We start from the raw sequence: 16,627 nt of genomic DNA, 5'->3' as shown, positions 1-16,627 counted from the left end.
ACTTATGTGCATGAAGCGTTTGTAATAATTAAATGTTTTGCCATAATCGTTATAGAAACGTTGATTGCAAATTGTAACTTTCCCACTTTATACAGATCAACGAACATATCGCAGGCGAACCAGCGCATGCGTATTACGGTTTGGGGGCAGTTACAAGGAAGTAGAGAAGGTTGGAGGTAACGTTTGTAAGTACTGCTACGCTGTTGTTTTGGCTCAAGGTATGTGTTAAAATAAACACAACCAGGCTTGTATAATAACGCCTTAAGTGTAACGACTTCGCATTGACGCAAATTACTAGCGTAAATACGCGCGTGCACGTTTAAATGCCTTCTCTGTTGGTTCACGTTTAATTACCGTAAAGCTCACAGCGCCATCTATCGGTGCGTCCGCTACCTGCTGGTGGCCGCATGGTATAAAATACAAGTTTGGTTTGTCTGAAAAGTTTAACATGTTGAAATTGAATTATTATATACCCTGGTACTAGTCTGGAACTACGTTTTTGATGTTTTTTGAAAAACAATATTGATCTAAACGTTACACCCTAAACGTGTAATATGGAACCTTTTCAAGTCAAACCAAAATAGTTGAAATGTCCTGTGAAACCAGTTGAGCTGCCTGCAGAAACCGTCATTACTACCAGTTTGTGACTGATGCTTTCCTTTGTTTCAGGGATTCTGCTCTGCAGAATTCTTATTTATTCTCATGTCATTTGATCAGAACTGTGCAGAGGCGGGTGGTGTTGTAGCACATGGACATAAGGAGGAGGTAGATAGAAGCCGGGGGTGGTTGTGAGCGGCTTGATAGCAGGCCTCATGTTAGTGGAGCTCAGGTGGTTCTGGGTTCTAGCTTAGGGCAATATTGTATGTAAACCAATGGTATCACACAACTCTGCTTTTACTAAACCAGAACCTCAACATTCATCCTGTTCATGTTCAGGTGGTGTTATCTGGTTGCCCTTTGTATGATGGTAGACGTGTTGCTCAACTCGCAGGCTGGTGGATTTTGTGATCGTGCGCGAGCTCTTCAGCTCGAAGCCAACAGTTGATTTAGTGCAGAGAAGACCGAGGGGAAAATCACTTCCCTGCTCCCCAAACTGGGCCTTAGCAAGTTAGCAGAAAATCAGTAAATAAGCCCTTTGGTTTTGCTTTTTGGCTTCATGTTATTATACGTTTTTGTAAGCAAGTGTTGAAAAACTTAAAAATTACAGAATGACAAATATGAATAAAAAGGAAAGGAAGGAAATGAGAAATATTTTCAAAGCTTGTCATGCCTTTCTCCTCCAATAACAACTCAAGTGAAAGTGAGGTCATGGTCTATGTGTGCGTTTCAGTAGATGTTTGCAATAACCAGGTCTCAGACACTGAGGCACTACAGACCTCGTTACTGTACAGTCTGCCACCCAAGGTTATTTCATATAATATTTCAGTTCTGCAGTTTCACATGTTAATTTAAATGCATCCTCAAACTTAATTTATCCATGTGCTGCATGGAAAATTTCAAAAAATTGCTTGAATAAGGCTGATTCAAAATGTTACTCGTTTTTTACTTAAATCAAAATGTCTCTGCTCTAGGAAACAATTTCCAACTGGCACAAGGTTTTCTGATTTTCTTTTTGGTGTTGAACTGTTTAAGTAAAAGCACTGTTGTCTGTGACCTTAGCAGTTTTTTCTTGTCTATAGTTACCAAACTGGTTAACGTCAGGATCTGCAAGACCACTAATCTCCAACATTTATGACGAAATATCGCATATGCTTTAAAAGAATGCTTTATAAATAATAAATCAACCTGACACCTTGTCCTTTGTTTCTCTTTACAGCTTTACAATGGCCATAGACTGGATTGGGTTCGGCTATGCTGCAGCCATTGCCTTCGGAGGATTTATGGGATACAAGAAAAAAGGTTGAAAGACCAACTTGATAATACAGTATGATGTACATGTATATTTTATTATTAAGAAATACAGTTAAACCTCATGATTAGTGTGTTAAATAATCATAGTTGTGCATTTTTAATTCAGGCAGTGTGATGTCCCTGGTGGCTGGCTTAGTTTTTGGAGGATTAGCTGCTTATGGTGCCTACAACATGTCTATTGACCCAAGGAACATCAAGTTCTCACTGTGTGAGTATGGCTCAGCTCAGTATGCTAATGTACAGCAGGGACCAGGTTCAAATGTTCAGGCAGTGTGTCATGGTGCTTTCTGCCTCTCAGTGTCCTCAGCAGTCCTCTCAGTCGTGATGGGAATGAGATACAAGAAATCTGGAAAGCTGCTGCCAGCTGGCATTGTGACAGGGCTGAGGTCGGTGTCACACACTCTCCATGAGCAAGTTTATTGAAGAAAATGGAGGATCATTAACTTACATTACTTTATACTGTATCACACACTTGTTCATGTATCATTGTTCCACCTCCTTTCTCCTTCGTACAGTTTGTTGATGGTGTTTCGGCTGCTGCTCCTGTTCGTCATGTGACTGCAGGGACAAGACTGACCAAACAGAGAGCTTTTTGTCTGACTCTCCGTGACCAAGCCTTTTTAAAAAGCGTGTTAGCATGAAAACAAGCCTCGCAGATGTTACCAGTGAGTGTAAACCTAATGCAGTAAATCTCTTTGATGAACTTGTGTAATTCAAACCTTTCTAAACACCTGACCTCACATTTTTGTGTGTATGTGATAGGACTGAGTTTAACTATACTAGTTAATAGGAATCCAGTTAGCACTAGCTGTTCTTCCTTGGATCCACAGCCCAAACTACTACAACACAATTAACACTATATATCAATGATACTTAACGGCCGTGAATCAATACCTAGTTTATAGAGAAAAATGAAATAATTTCCTTTTATTAGACAGTCAGCCCAATATAAAACATCACTATTTGAAAAAAATTAAATCTATTCTATACATTTTATTATATATTTCACATCCATTCCCCCCTTTTTGTTTGTAGTTGTGCAAGGTGGTGATATATTTTTGTTTAAAAATTAGAAACGTTCTAATCACTTAAAAAGAAATAACTTTAAAAGAAAAAACAATTTTTAATACTTGACTGTTTACAAGAGCTCTTTAAGGGAAAATTAGAGGAAATGTCTTTGTTATTTTTGTGATAACAGTAAATCTGAATAAACTTTTTTAAAATGCCTTTTTAAATAAGGCTTTTTCATGCTGTTTGTGTAAATTAATACACTGACTTGACTCGGGAGGTTGAAGAATACTCAACTGTTTATTTGGAAAGTTCCATTTAAAAAGCTGCATAATGTTTAAGGGTTACATGAATTTTTACTGCTAATTCTATATTTTCTGATTGATACTAAATTATTCATCTAAAAAAAAAAGCAGCAAAACTGTCAAACCTACAATATTATAGTGCAATGTTTGTTTAGTAAATCATTAAATGGACATATGACTGAGCACCTCCCTCACAGTCTTCGCATAGATTGCATCCGGCTGCATCTTTCTCTTGCTGCCTGGCTTCAGGAACCTGTTGATGGCGGGAATCTGAATCATCCTGCCCTGGAAAGCCTGGAGGGAAACACGGGCATTGTCTTAAACACCACTTTTATTACATGGTTGTTACTTTGAAGTGTAGATCCTGCTTTACAGTTTGTCACTTTTAAACCTTTGTACCTTGATGTTCGGAAAGGCAGAAAGGATCGCTGGAAACTTCTCTTCCAGCATTAGGGAGGTTTCAACAAGCAGCACATCTGCCATGCTTAGTTTACCTCCCACCAGGTAAATGGACCCGCTCAGCACCTGAGAGGTTTATCAAGTAATATGGGGTCTAGTTATTGACCTTATTAGACTACAATCTCTCATTATACTGGACATGTGGGTACCTTCTCAAACACAGGGAGGTAGCGCTCTTTAGCTCTACTTTGAATGTTGTCCAATTTTGGTTTAACATCTTCGATGAAGGGCAAAATGAGAAACATTTCCTGGAAATCGATGAGCCCCTCTGAGTACATGTCAATCCTGAGGAAAACACAAATCACTGTGATACATTCATCTACTGGAATTACACAACGGAGCAGCTATCATTATACTGTACACAAGATAAGAAGTCATACATGAGACGGTCTTTGATGTCTTTTCCATACAGGTTGTACTTCTCCGCTATATATTTTAAAATCGCCTTTGTCTGAATAAGTTTCATGCCGTCCATCTCCACCATGGGAACCTGCTGGAACATGAGTGCTCCATCTGTAGAAGAAAAACAGAACAGTGTAGGGTAAAGCAGTGGTAAAATCCAGGTTCTTGACAACCACCTGTTTAAATCTCGGCACTCCCAGCTTCTGATTACACAAACACCTAGTCGGAGTAATCAGCAGTGGGCAGATGTTTAAACTGTGTGCACAGGTTGTTTGAACACTCCAACCCCACATTGATCGCTCATCTAAGATGACGTCATATCTAGGGTAAGGTTGCAAAGAATGGAAATATGCTTAATCAAACAATTTACCATTGATGAGTTTGTCATACTGCTCACGTCGTGTCAGATACACCTCATCAAACTGGATTCATAAGAAAAGTGTAATTAGAGGAACGGGTTTGTTGTTTAAAAGCAGCCGAGCTCCAGACTCGCATCACTGCAGCCTTCTCTTACCTCAACCTCTGCGACGGTGAGGAGCCAGCGGATTGACTCCATTTTCCCTCTTCCATTGAAATAGTGCAGCACAACTTTTCCAGCCATGGCTCTTAAATTTAGAATATGCAACGAAGTCAGCTGGTTCAGCAACTGCGCTCGGGCAAAGTCTGGGAGAAATGACAAATGACAGGCACCAGCAGAGCTCCAGTTATATAACTTTATAGTAAAGGTGGAGAAATCAGCCGAAGGCTGTGATTGGTTGGTTTTGGCCTCCAGAGATATAGTTTAATAATGTGTTGTCGCTAAGTATTGTGGGTAAATGATCGAGCAACTTCGTCCAGGCGAACAAACTTCGGCTATTACGTCAAACGTGCAAGTGTAGTTTAGTATTTACACAAGCTATGCGTGGACTTTGTAACGAACACTACTGTAGTTGGAGACCGCATTTTAATATCGGTCCTTTATTGCACTTTTTTTCCCTGCCAGTCGCTCTAAACACGTGATCAACCGTCTTAGCGTCAAAGTAAGAAAACTGCCTTTAGGTATATGAGCTAAACCTTTTGAAAAAAGATTACCTTTAAAAGGCAAACATTTAAAAGGTTTGGTGAAAAATGACACATGACACACATCAGTAACCATTCAAAGATTTAATAATACTCAACAACAATTTGGCAAAAGGGATACAATATGTTAACTTGGATCATTATACTGCCCTAATAAAGATAATTTCATATAATGTGGTGCATTATTTGGCAACGTCCTGCACTGTAATAACTTCACTGAAATAAAGCACTGCCTTGAATTTCACTGATAACATTTGATGCACACACACAATAGTTTCCAGATTAATAAAGGATACTATCGTAAAATATGAACAACTGGAAAATAAAAAAGGCAAAGTAATTAGTGGACCAAGAGCCAGTAACAGTGACGTTTCTATAGAGATCAAATATGCATATTATGTAAACACTCTGGTGAACAACATTCAATAAATTATTTAATTATATAAATCCAATACAAAACTGAGGGTAGGGGTGTAGCCTCTGTAGGAGAGTAGTCATGTTCAAAATAAAACACTGAGGAGCAGATCTGTGCTCAGACTTTGGCCACTTGCATTTAGCCGTACAAATAATTTTTTTTCAACTTACAACATCCATGTTACACATAATGAAAAATAATTATTGCTGTGTAAGATGTATATACAGGTTTAGAATAAAAAAAACTAGGCCTACTCTTTGGAGGTGAAAGAGCTGGTAGGAGCACAGATCTCTCTCCTACGACACAGATCAGAGCTCCAGGGAGGCCACTAACGGTGTCCATATTTGGCAGACCAGTCAGTTCGCCCGTGGATTGTCTGCACCGGTGGACGTGGCAGCAGACTGGGAGTGCTCTTGTTGGCTGATGGCAGGTTGGTGGAGGTGTTGATTTGGCTCCGACCTGACCGCCACGTTGCATAATCTAAAACAAATAAACGGTCCAATAGTCAGAAAAGCACAGATGCATGAGGAAAGAACAATTACCTATTTGTTAAAATACAGACAGAATATTTGAGAAAACCAACTTGATGCTGTTGATTCCCCTAAAGGTCCCTGATGCCCTCTATGACCAGGAGAGCCTGTGCCTTTGTTGTAAAATGACGGCATGTATCCACCAGGAATAGTATTTGTACCTGGCGTTAAAAAAACAAATGCCCATCCATTAATTGGAACCCAGCTAAAAATGAACTCAAAAGACTTGACATTTAAGTGATGGAGATTACCATGAGCACCTCTGCTCGGTAGAGTCCCTCCAAATGGAATGGTACTGTTTCCCCAAAAATGGCTTCCATTGAAATCTTTACTGGCATTTATGGCCACATTCTTCTTTGTGCTAATGCCTGAAGGAGACAGAGATGGGGAGGCGCATTCCCCTCCAAAACATTGATGAAAAAACAATGTTGTGTGTGTATTTCCCCATCGTGGGGTTTTTGAAGTCTTATCTTATTTTGGGTAACAGCACTGAAATATGTAATATTTGCCTTAAATCATAAAGAGAAACATCTGACGTTTAGTGAGAATGACAAACTGTCTACATTAGAACACTGATTATGTGTATAATGTTTTATTCATTGATGCCCTGAATCCCAGTAGTGAAATCCTACTTAACAACAGGCAGCATAATCCAGTATATTACCAGGTAAGTATCTTGACTGCCTTAAGTAATGCTGCTTTGCTGAGGCAGTCCTCGATGGCTCTTGGTAGGCTGCGGCCTTGTTCAGGTTTAAAGGTGTATCACCTTTTCCACTGGATCTACTGAAATCCAGAACATTTCCATATCTGAAAGACAGAGCGTTCGGTGAGACTATAGCAACGTTAAGGTCATAAACACAGGCTGCATATCCTGTGTGGTATTTGTACAGGATATTATTATAGTGTCTTGTTTCCATGTTGTTACTATGTAGGTGATACTGAATCTGCCCTGAAGATGGATCATAACCTCACCTGCACACTGTGTCCTCCCCCTGTCTTGACTTCCCTGTGGAGAAGTTACTTTTTCCGAGAATTGTTGTGGATGTCAGATCCGTTTCTTCGTAGTCATCCCAGTCTTCACCCTTAAGGTGTCCTGTGCCGTGGCCCCAACGCCGCCGCCCTACTTTCGGTTTCAACTGACAGCTCAGCAGGTTTGCATTTTCTGATTCCTGTCTTGTTTGCTAATAGAAGAAACACCAACTGCACATGTTAAGAATGCTCTCCAAAATTACACATTTGAGGTATTACAAATATGACGTGAAGATCGGTACTGTAACCACGACTATTGAATCTAATAGCACTGACATATAAAACAAATGCCAGTTTACCTTGCTCTGGAGACTCTTGTCAACAATGTAAGGAAGATGGCTCTGTGGAGTTCCTTCAGTTCGCTCCTGCTTGAGGATGTGCTTCGGCTGCTGCTCTCGCATCAGCTCTGTGTGTCGCTGGTACACCGCTCCCTGGGGAGCTGCAGAGACAGGCGAAGGCTGGATTTGCTGGAGAGGCCTGGAGGGGGAGCAGTGTTGGTTGGGAGGTGGTGGTTGGGGCGGGGGCACGGGCTTAAGCAGCAGGGGCTGCTGTTGCAGCGTCTGTTGGGACTGAAGCGGAGCCTGTAGTGGAACAAGACTTGGCTGAGGTCTGCCCAGCTCAAGAATCTGCTGAGGAGTGCCCAGAGCCTGGCCCACGTGGAAATAAGAGTACCTGAGGGCCTGCAAGTTCAAGGTTTAGCCAAACAAAATTAGCTTTTGATCTTTACCACCGGTGTGGAAGCTATTCAAGTGCACATCAGACATTACTTGTGCAGATGCGGGTCTCTTTTTGGGATCCCACTGGAGCAGGTCTGTCATCAGGTGGATGGCTTCAGGACTGGCATTTGGGATCAGTGTCTTCAGGTTAGTGGGAACACATTGAGGCCAACGAAAATTCATAGCACTTGCCAGCTGGTATCCTTCCGGCCAATCGTTCTACAGGGAGAAGTACATTTGATGAACCGTATATATTAAAATATGCGGTTTAACAAGATTTCTTTTTCATGAACTCTTAAAAGCATTAGTCCCAATAGAGCAATATCCACCCCTCTCTCTACAGATGACTATTCTCTATCCTGAATCATCACGTGACCTTACCTTCTTTGGTGTGCCCAACACTTGGCAAATCTTGAATATAGTGTCTACTTCACTGGAACCTGGGAAAAGAGGCCTAAGCGTATAAAGCTCTGCCATGATGCAGCCAACTGCCCACTGGTCTATGGGAGAACTGTACGATGTGGATCTGAGGAGCACTTCAGGAGCTCTGTACCTGGTAACAAAAAGAGTCAGCGCTGGGAATTTGATTGCACTAAACTAGAGGAACATGTGTTAATATATAAGAATTGCTGCATTTTGATTACTAACCATCTAGTTGAGACATAGTCTGTGTACGGTGGCCGGGATCTGATCTCACGGGCAAGACCGAAGTCAGCTATCTTTACCAGCTCTGGGCCCATGCACAGAAGGTTCTCAGGTTTCATGTCCCTGTGAAAAAATCCTAAACAAACATATGTGGTTTGACCATCTTTACTGACATTGCACAAAATTTCATTTCTGACACATTTTAGCAGCCTGGAGATACCCACCATGCTTATGAATGAATGCAAGTCCCTGTAGTATCTGAAACATAATATTTCTTACAGCAGATTCAGGAAACAGCCGCGTCCTGCAACAAGAAGGAAAACAAAAGAAAACTGATGAAATCTGAAAGCACTTACCAAGTAAATTTAGAAACAAATACCAACTGTACTCACCTGTCTTTCATTAGCTGATATAAATTTTCCTTCATATACTCAAATATGAAGTACAAGTGATCATTTTCACGAATGACCTCCTTAAGTTTGATCACATTAGCATGGTTGAGTTTTTTTAAAGACTGAAAAGAATCAAACAGATTAAGTATGAAAATGTGGAATTTATATAATACCATGGAACTAAACAGTAACTCTAACCATGCTGGGCAAAACACACAGGTCACTGCAGCACGCTCAGAAGCACATCCTATTACAATAAGAAAACCTTCTTGTTGAAGAACACAATGTAGTTCAGGGAAAAATGCTGCAAATTTGGGATATAGGATTATCAAAAAAATATAGAGTAATAAAAAGCAGGATGGACAAATATACCTTTCCCATGCACTGGGATGATCTAGGTGTAATCATGCTATAGTTCAGTAAGGGGTCAAAGCTGTGGTGGGATTCTTATGTCATGGTATTACATGCTTGCTATCATTACAGTCTAATTAGCAACACTCTACAATAGGAACCAGCGAGTAAATAACTGTGGCTGATTTAAGACAAAGCTCTAGGAAAAGGTCAGGGACAGAAACCAGAGCTCAAAACCAACAGCACACAACAATCACCTGCTACTCTTACAGCTGGTGTGTGACTCTGAGCTGCGAGGAGATTCAGACAGTAACATACTGAAATGGTGGGAAAGGAAACAACAGAGAGGTCTGTAACAAAAACTAAAGTGTGGAACTAAGCTCATAAAAATCCACTTTACAAATCAATTTTACTTCAATAGTAAATATGCAGTATCCAAGTATTTACATTACACCTTAAACTCAAAAAAAGGAAAATCAGTTTGTGTTATAATCCTTCTGAGTTATTTTAAAAATGTCCAACTGTTATAGGTGTAGAAGATAAACCTACCTTGACTTCACGAAGGTTCATGCATTCTTCCCAGGAGTAAAATTTTCTTTTCATTCTGAAAAATACCACTTATATCATTAAAGTCTGTTTCTCATCCACCTTTGATGCCAGCCTGATACTGTACTAAAATGTATGTATGAAGTATGATGTATGGTTAAGAGCTATTCAAAACTTCATATTAACATCAGAATATAGTGAAAGAAACTAAACAACCACTCACTTCTTGATGGCAACAAGTTCTCCTGACTCCAAACTGCGGCCGAGGATGACTGAGCCGTATGTGCCATCCCCGAGCTGTCTGATGGTGGTGTATCTATTCATTATGCTTGTCCATCTAGAACGCCACTGGGAGGCAGATAATAACGGGGTGAGAAATAGAGATGTGTTCGCCTCTTGTTGCTGAATGTAACCAGATTTTCCTGTGACAACAGCACGAGACCACGGGCAGAGCTGGGGGACTCATGGTGTTATGGACTTGCCTCCTTCCAACTGAAAAGAAAAAGGAATAGAGATGAATTAATTGCAATGCACATGCCGATAACAACAACAACAACAATAAATTAAATCTTTGAAAATGTGTGAGAAAAGGTTGCAGTTACAGGTTAAGAGGAAGCAACCTTAAATTGTGCTTTTTATTTACATGATTTTGTATAGTGTAAATGAGTAATAGCTATAGTCTTCCCAACCTGCCTAAATCATGGGATGCTACGTTATTGTAGCTGTTAATTAAGCCCCAACAAAGCTAACAGAAATCAACGATGTTTAAACGTTAGCCATAGACATCTATTACAAGGGACGCAAGTTAGTTCCAGCTATGCAGAATATAAAAGCAATAAAACTGTACCTAGCAGTTTCTAGCTAACATTTTAAAGCCAGCTTTGTGCAGTTAATGTTAACAAGCGTGGTGCAATTAACGCTAATTGTGTAGCAGTGCTGCTGCTGGCCCAGCTGCTGACTAAACACATACTGTACAAAGAACTGGACTGGTTAAGCAGAACTGTGTGATACTTCAAATAAACACGGTTAGCATCATATAACACTCACCCTCCTCGCGTCAGGTCGACAACAACGCATAGCTGAACATCCGTGACAAGCATTAACAAGGGCTTAGCGGGATGAACGGGTCGCTGGCGGCATTTAAGAGGAGATAACCGCATCCAGTGACTCCAGCGGAGCACGGCGTTAAATCGAATATCCGATAGGCCCCGTAGTCACGGAAATCACCGTAATCTCGCGTTGCTGTGAAAACAAATCACGGATATCTTGGTTGTGGCAAAGAACAATCCTTGCTAAAAGTAATCCCACAAACGTGTGCATACCTGTGGTACCTGTTATGTCTAATATACCGTAGCACATTCTCTGTGTATTTCGGTCTTTGCCCTTTAGATGGATATACCAATACCACATATATAAAAATAAAAAAAACTACCACTCAGAGACTTAAAGCGAAGGGGGAAGTGAACGTCGTGTAACATCTTGCATCGCATTTATATTCTTTGGTCAAGTTGAAGATGTAAAAAAACGTTTCGTAAATAAACTGACATTAAAGGTGGAAAAAGTGCTGAGACGTAATGCGTTTTAGAAGTGAGTTATAAAAAGGTTATGAATCATGGAATTTACTAATTAAATAAACAATTAAGTATTGCTGATAGGCCAAATATTCATACATATTATTGCTGTGGTGTTCCTGTTTCGCTGTGTTAAAGAAAAATGTTTAATTACTGAGTTCATGCATTTAACTATTACCTTTAACATATTCATGTTTATTACTATCTTTTTTCACAATCTAGGTTTGTTTGTCTATTATTAGATGAGTCAGATTCCATCATTCGTGATTCCCAGTAGGTCTAACACGTGACCAGTGTTTTTGCCAGCGATGCACTCACACACCCCTATAAAGAAGCCAGTCACCGGAGCGGAGCCTGTCGAAGCTTTCCCCCCGTCCTCCCTCTAGTCTCACCTCACTTCCTGTGTCACTGAAGCTCCGGGCTGCTCAGCGAAATGGCTGCGTTCCTGCGAGCTCGTAAATATGTCCGCTGCGTTGTCCGCTTTTCCGACCGTGAACTGTAAACGCTCGCGCTGACCGCCTTTGGACATTACATGAAATACTACTGACTAAGCAGTGATGGTGGGTCACCGCGCTTTCACCCTCTATTTTGACAGAGTCGACTTAGCGCGCTAGCTGCAGCGAGCTAACGTGGCTAACGTCACCTGGCTCCCTCCACCTGTGAACTAGTTACCAACACTAGCATGTTAGCGTCAAGAAGCTAGTGATATGTTCTTTAAATTTGCGATTCTGCGTTTTCATTGGTCTTTTATGACATTTAAACAAACATGCAACGGAAACTAAGGTTAGCACAGAATGTTAGCCATATTTAGTTTCAACCTTACAGCCACAACAGCGAGTTTGATATTGATTTACTGCTTTCTATTTTTATATTAAACTCGGAGCGCAGAGGAATATTAAGATTATGTCCTGTAATACTCATGCAACACTTTATGTACCTCAAAGCAGACTATATATATATATATATATATATATATATATATATATATATATATATGTATATGTATATGTGCTGGTAGTGTTTGTGGGATTTGTACTATAATAAAAAGTAATATAACTTACCGGTTGTCTTTGTATTATAAATTATATGATAACGTTTTCAAGTGTTTCACATTTGTTTACTGCAGATTTCTGCTACTAAAGACTATTTTACACATTTCTTATGTCATTGTTTACAAGACTTTCCAATTATTCATAGTAAATAATGCGTTTTGTAAATGTACAAATATTTCAGAAGTTTGAGAAACAAGTAAATGACACTTGTGGAGGGCCTGAATAATGTTACTTTCTTGTTGGATGTATTGTTCCTGTCTCTGCCAGCATTACTAAAACTAGACTACATAATACAGGATGGCCAATCTTTTACTTGTTTATTCAATGTCCTTGGTTAAACATTAGCTAATCCTTTGTATGGATGAGTTCAAAGTAGCAAAAAGAGAAATTTAGTAAGAGTATAAATCACATGCTAAAGTAACAGAATCGCGCCAGTATGTAAACAACATAGTAAACAGATGTTTGCTAACCAATGTAAACATTTGGCTTTTTTCTGTATTTATAGGCGTCTCCATGTGATAGTTTTATTCTTTGGGCTTAAAAACCCAGTACACGGCAACAGCAGCTTTTCTTATAAGTGTCTTCACATGCTCTATGTACAGGCTGAAGATAATGCAGATATTGGAGGTATGGTCGAGGATGAAGATGACAGCTCGGATGATCCAAATCTTGAGGTGAGTGATCTAAATGAAAGCACATTCATAATTCTGAAAGTAGTAATGTAACATAAGTGTATTGATTGATTGCAGCTGGAGCTCAGTGCGTTCAGAGCTCAATGGATGTCTGAACTCAAACCAAGCTCTGGGGCAAGTGGCACAAGTCACCAACTGCTGCAAGCTAAAGGTCTGAGAAGGACACAAGACATTGTTCGGGAGGAGAAAGTAAGTTGTGGGGTAAATTCTTCTAGTGTTGTACAGTTCTGTCACAGACACATACAGGGCTGTAGACTGATGCCAGTCATCTTCCCCTTCCTCAGGCCACCGAGTTGTTCTTGAGAGCTGTTCAGGAAGAGCAAAATGGAGCTGTCTATGAGGGTTTGTATATAACATATGTATTAAAGGATAAACTGTTTTGATTCTTGAGCAGCAATGTTATAACTCATTCTAGGAAACGTAAACATTTAAGAGAAACAAAACGTAAACAGTTTAACCTTTTAGATGTACCATAATAGTTGTAGCTGGATATTGAGTATATTTATTATCCACTCATACATTTGTGTATTATTTGAGCATTTTTATCTCAGTGTGCCTCTTTACTTGCAGCTATTAAGTTCTACCGCATGGCTATGCAGCTTGTCCCTGACATTGAGTTTAAAATCAACTATAGCCGTCCTCCCGACACGGAGCGAGTTGGACGAAACTAGTAAGTTCTTGGAATCAAATCTATTCTGAACCTACATTGTGTCAATGTAGTAGAAACGTGCTTTTAACTAATTTTTTGTAAATGTGTCTAAAATGTATGCAGCTTCACAATGTATCCAAGTTCTTCAGTAAATGCAGCAGAGAGCATCCTACACTGACAGCGTTGACTTGTCTTTGCAGTATGGAGAACAGTGATATTGATGGGGATATTGAAGATCTACTTGCCTACTTTGAACAGCAGCTTACTGTGGAAAGCCCCTTTCCTAAGATCTGCTCTCCTGCGTTGGAAATGACTCAGATGCACATTTCAGGTAAAATAATTTCCATAAATGCTTAACTCTTGTTTGCAGCTGTTATGAACTTGTCCGTTATAACCGATTTCTTTCCCTGCAGCCTTGCCGCGGGAAATCCTGATGTATATATTTCGTTGGGTTGTGTCAAGTGATCTAGACATGCGAGCCCTGGAGCAGCTGTCTCTGGTTTGCCGCGGGTTTTACATTTGTGCAAGGTCTGCCCTGCTGTCATATCATATGTTGGTCAAGACACCTAAGAATCTCATAAAGAGCAATTTAATTATCTTTCCTCACCTAATTTCTCTTCAGGGATCCTGAGATATGGCGTTTAGCCTGTTTAAGAGTGTGGGGACGAAACTGCACCAAACTTGTACCCTTCAAATCCTGGAGAGAGATGTTTCTGCAAAGGCCACGTGTTCGTTTTGATGGTAAATTCTTGCAGCTTAATAAAAACAAAATGTATAATAACTAATACATGACTTGCGTGTGACATTTATGTAATTTAGAGTAACGGTAATCTTAAATTCTTCATGGCCATTGTGTTCCTGCTAGCCTACAATTTTGATATGGCATTATTGTTTTGAGAAAATGTTGTTTAAAAATAGTTCTTTTAGGATTTTCTGTTTTAGAAGCATTCATCTGTTTTGTTTTTCACAGGAGTCTATATCAGCAAGACGTCCTACATTCGACAAGGAGAGGAATCCCTGGATGGCTTTTACAGGGCTTGGCATCATGTCGAGTACTACAGGTAGATGCTTGACAACAGTCATTTCAATTATAATTTGACTTTCCTATTGAATTGTCACAGCTGTGTTGATGTTGTTACAGGTACCTCCGGTTCTTCCCTGATGGTCAGGTCATCATGCTGACCACCCCCGAAGACCCTCTGTCTGTTGTTCCACGTTTGCGTACTAGGAACACCAGGTCAGCGTTCTCAGACTCAGCTAGGATGGATGCTACAAACATAATTTTACACTCTGATTGCCTTCTATTGTTGCTTCATGGTGGTTGAACTTTGTTTTGTTTTGCAGGATGGAATCAGTTTTGCTCGGCCATTTTCGTCTGTCACAAGAAACGGACAATCAAACCAAAGTCTTTGCTGTTGTCTGCAAGAAAAAGGAAGAGGTGAGGTTATAATTGTAGTGTTTGTCGCCAATGTTATTAGGAGTAAGTGGCCAGTGCACATATAGCTTTTAGGATGGAGCTTAACCTTTTGTTATTGCATAACAAAGCCGTAATATTTTACTTTACTTTATTTTAATATAATTTTTGTAGTACTTTTTCACTAGTTTTTTTATAGTGCAAATTAATGATCATTGTAAGTTCCGATTCCTCAGGAGCACTTGGATAACCTTTTTTTTAATGTATATAGCAGAAAGCAACCGAGTTTCAAAGGAATCGGTTCTGCAGGCGGAACCCAGCTCCAGAGGCTGAGCATAGCTTTCATGTGGGCCTGCATTTGTCCTCTGGGGGGCGCCCTAATGTCAGTAAGCTGGTGTGGATCCACCATTCCTGCCACATCACCTACAAGTAAGAGTCATAATAACCACTTGTAATAGTAAAAAAAAACAGGTTATTGTGCTACGGGTTAAAAAACTCTCTGGTGTTCTGGTGTTCAGGCTAACTGGGGAAACCGTGGTGACAGCGTTTGACCTGGACAGGATGTACACGCCCTTCTTCTTTGCACGTGTGAAGAGTTACACTGCTTTCTCTGAGCAGCCTCTCTAAGCAGCCTGAAGACCCGCACATGTTCCTACAAAGACCCCATCAGAAGTTAATTCACCATCTTAACCAAATATATACTCATCAGCCTGCTTTCTTTGTGCTGCAGATGGATGTTAATATATGAATCCTCATGTTTCCTATGTGCAAGCATGTTATGTTTTCAGGTTGGCATAATAGAATACTACTTATTTTCTGATTTCAGAAATTATAGTAATGTGCTCAGAGCTAAAATAATTAGCAAGCTTTCCCACCTGTTCCCAACAATGAATGTTGATACTTTTTTGTTCAAAGTTGCACTTTCTCCCTCAAATAAACAGTGGTGACACAAAACACTGAAGACTTTGAATTGTTGGCTAATGTAGCGTGTCAAACAAATGTGTTGTTACACTAACTAAAACTTGTGACGCACCCAGAACATTATTGTTATTATTAGAGTAGAAGAGATTATTTCTATATTTCTAATATACACTTACTGTAGTAGAAGTGTTAAAATTATAAAGACGCCTGTGACAGAAAATCATTGTTCATGGAACAAATGGATCATTTGTCATTTCGAGGACACAGGTATAATCTACGTATCATATTTTCCGCTTGCACGGATCAAGCAGGATTTGCAGAGGGGAAAAAAAAGTGAAAGTTGTAATGGATTAGGCTACAGTGATTTTTTTGGCTTATCAGCTATTGCCCCCCATGTTTATGTCTTAATATATTCTATGTTGTATTGTGTAGGGGGTGAGGGAAGGTTCTCTCCAGGTCACGATCCTAAAGCTTTAGTTCAGGTGTAACTGGACGGTTCACCTTTTCCACCGCTGCTGAGTCCTGCTCACGTCGCCCTGTCTTCCTCTGGCCATGGCCTC

General features: G+C 40.0%; 4 protein-coding genes across 13 annotated transcripts; 2 read left to right on the top strand and 2 right to left on the bottom strand.

The window, feature by feature from the left end:
* The first annotated feature begins 95 nt into the window (after positions 1-95).
* Positions 96-2,614, top strand: tmem14a (transmembrane protein 14A). Of its 3 annotated transcripts, none has more exons than XM_029126927.1 (5): positions 96-218; positions 1,817-1,899; positions 2,018-2,119; positions 2,210-2,297; positions 2,427-2,614. In XM_029126927.1, exons 2-5 carry the CDS (start codon positions 1,824-1,826, stop codon positions 2,467-2,469), a joined length of 309 nt encoding a protein of 102 aa, XP_028982760.1. In that variant the 5' UTR covers positions 96-218; positions 1,817-1,823; the 3' UTR covers positions 2,470-2,614. The 3 variants fall into 3 exon arrangements, with proteins under 3 accessions (XP_028982760.1, XP_028982761.1, XP_040929870.1); XM_029126928.3 differs by having other exon boundaries at positions 110-185; XM_041073936.2 differs by having other exon boundaries at positions 146-176.
* Positions 2,615-3,200: 586 nt separating this feature from the next.
* gsta.1 (glutathione S-transferase, alpha tandem duplicate 1) lies at positions 3,201-4,797 on the bottom strand. Its single transcript, XM_029126911.3, has 6 exons — positions 4,600-4,797; positions 4,456-4,507; positions 4,064-4,196; positions 3,833-3,968; positions 3,624-3,749; positions 3,201-3,518 (listed from the first exon to the last, which is right to left on the bottom strand). The coding sequence occupies exons 1-6, from the start codon at positions 4,684-4,686 to the stop codon at positions 3,387-3,389; spliced, it is 666 nt and encodes a 221-aa protein (XP_028982744.1). The 5' UTR covers positions 4,687-4,797; the 3' UTR covers positions 3,201-3,386.
* Positions 4,798-5,213: 416 nt separating this feature from the next.
* LOC114870844 (serine/threonine-protein kinase ICK-like) lies at positions 5,214-11,873 on the bottom strand. 6 transcript variants are annotated; one of them, XM_029176000.3, is made up of 15 exons: positions 11,732-11,873; positions 10,816-11,010; positions 9,992-10,260; positions 9,772-9,826; positions 8,872-8,993; positions 8,704-8,783; positions 8,483-8,615; positions 8,216-8,387; positions 7,886-8,053; positions 7,418-7,798; positions 7,062-7,270; positions 6,754-6,896; positions 6,341-6,490; positions 6,143-6,250; positions 5,214-6,039 (listed from the first exon to the last, which is right to left on the bottom strand). In XM_029176000.3, exons 3-15 carry the CDS (start codon positions 10,090-10,092, stop codon positions 5,888-5,890), a joined length of 1,974 nt encoding a protein of 657 aa, XP_029031833.1. In that variant the 5' UTR covers positions 10,093-10,260; positions 10,816-11,010; positions 11,732-11,873; the 3' UTR covers positions 5,214-5,887. The 6 variants fall into 6 exon arrangements, with proteins under 6 accessions (XP_029031833.1, XP_055358328.1, XP_029031835.1 ...); XM_055502353.1 differs by having other exon boundaries at positions 6,350-6,490; XM_029176002.3 differs by having other exon boundaries at positions 6,341-6,457.
* On the top strand, positions 11,752-16,102 carry fbxo9 (F-box protein 9). Of its 3 annotated transcripts, none has more exons than XM_055502355.1 (13): positions 11,752-11,794; positions 12,994-13,065; positions 13,141-13,272; positions 13,368-13,425; positions 13,654-13,753; positions 13,933-14,063; positions 14,146-14,260; positions 14,355-14,473; positions 14,703-14,793; positions 14,874-14,969; positions 15,077-15,170; positions 15,418-15,575; positions 15,665-16,102. In XM_055502355.1, exons 2-13 carry the CDS (start codon positions 13,021-13,023, stop codon positions 15,771-15,773), a joined length of 1,248 nt encoding a protein of 415 aa, XP_055358330.1. In that variant the 5' UTR covers positions 11,752-11,794; positions 12,994-13,020; the 3' UTR covers positions 15,774-16,102. The 3 variants fall into 3 exon arrangements, with proteins under 3 accessions (XP_055358330.1, XP_028982711.1, XP_028982710.1); XM_029126878.3 differs by having other exon boundaries at positions 11,759-11,899; positions 15,421-15,575; XM_029126877.3 differs by having other exon boundaries at positions 11,759-11,899.
* Positions 16,103-16,627: the final 525 nt, after the last annotated feature.

This window comes from Betta splendens, chromosome 15 (assembly GCF_900634795.4).
Source record: "Betta splendens chromosome 15, fBetSpl5.4, whole genome shotgun sequence".
In the NCBI taxonomy this organism is placed as follows: domain Eukaryota; kingdom Metazoa; phylum Chordata; class Actinopteri; order Anabantiformes; family Osphronemidae; genus Betta; species Betta splendens.
Note: the sequence above shows the minus strand (reverse complement) of the source record. Positions and strands in the feature narration are given on the sequence as shown.

What these genes read in the sequence shown, in the direction of transcription:
- fbxo9 (XM_029126877.3), top strand. An exon ending in AAATGGAGCTGTCTATGAGG is followed by an intron (nt 13,426 to 13,653) that starts GTTTGTATATAA and finishes CTTTACTTGCAG; the next exon opens with CTATTAAGTTCTACCGCATG. An exon ending in CATCATGTCGAGTACTACAG is followed by an intron (nt 14,794 to 14,873) that starts GTAGATGCTTGA and finishes ATGTTGTTACAG; the next exon opens with GTACCTCCGGTTCTTCCCTG.
- LOC114870844 (XM_029175998.3), bottom strand. Translation starts at nt 10,092, where the DNA reads ATGAATAGATACACCACCATCAGACAGCTCGGGGATGGCACATACGGC. An exon ending in ACAAGAGTCTCCAGAGCAAG is followed by an intron (nt 7,271 to 7,417) that starts GTAAACTGGCAT and finishes TTCTTCTATTAG; the next exon opens with CAAACAAGACAGGAATCAGA. An exon ending in GCAGTCAAGATACTTACCTG is followed by an intron (nt 6,458 to 6,753) that starts GTAATATACTGG and finishes TGTCTCCTTCAG; the next exon opens with GCATTAGCACAAAGAAGAAT.
- tmem14a (XM_029126927.1), top strand. Translation starts at nt 1,824, where the DNA reads ATGGCCATAGACTGGATTGGGTTCGGCTATGCTGCAGCCATTGCCTTC. An exon ending in TATGGGATACAAGAAAAAAG is followed by an intron (nt 1,900 to 2,017) that starts GTTGAAAGACCA and finishes TTTTTAATTCAG; the next exon opens with GCAGTGTGATGTCCCTGGTG. An exon ending in GAACATCAAGTTCTCACTGT is followed by an intron (nt 2,120 to 2,209) that starts GTGAGTATGGCT and finishes TCTGCCTCTCAG; the next exon opens with TGTCCTCAGCAGTCCTCTCA.
- gsta.1 (XM_029126911.3), bottom strand. Translation starts at nt 4,686, where the DNA reads ATGGCTGGAAAAGTTGTGCTGCACTATTTCAATGGAAGAGGGAAAATG. An exon ending in GTATGACAAACTCATCAATG is followed by an intron (nt 4,197 to 4,455) that starts GTAAATTGTTTG and finishes TTTCTTCTACAG; the next exon opens with ATGGAGCACTCATGTTCCAG. An exon ending in ACCTCCCTGTGTTTGAGAAG is followed by an intron (nt 3,750 to 3,832) that starts GTACCCACATGT and finishes TAAACCTCTCAG; the next exon opens with GTGCTGAGCGGGTCCATTTA.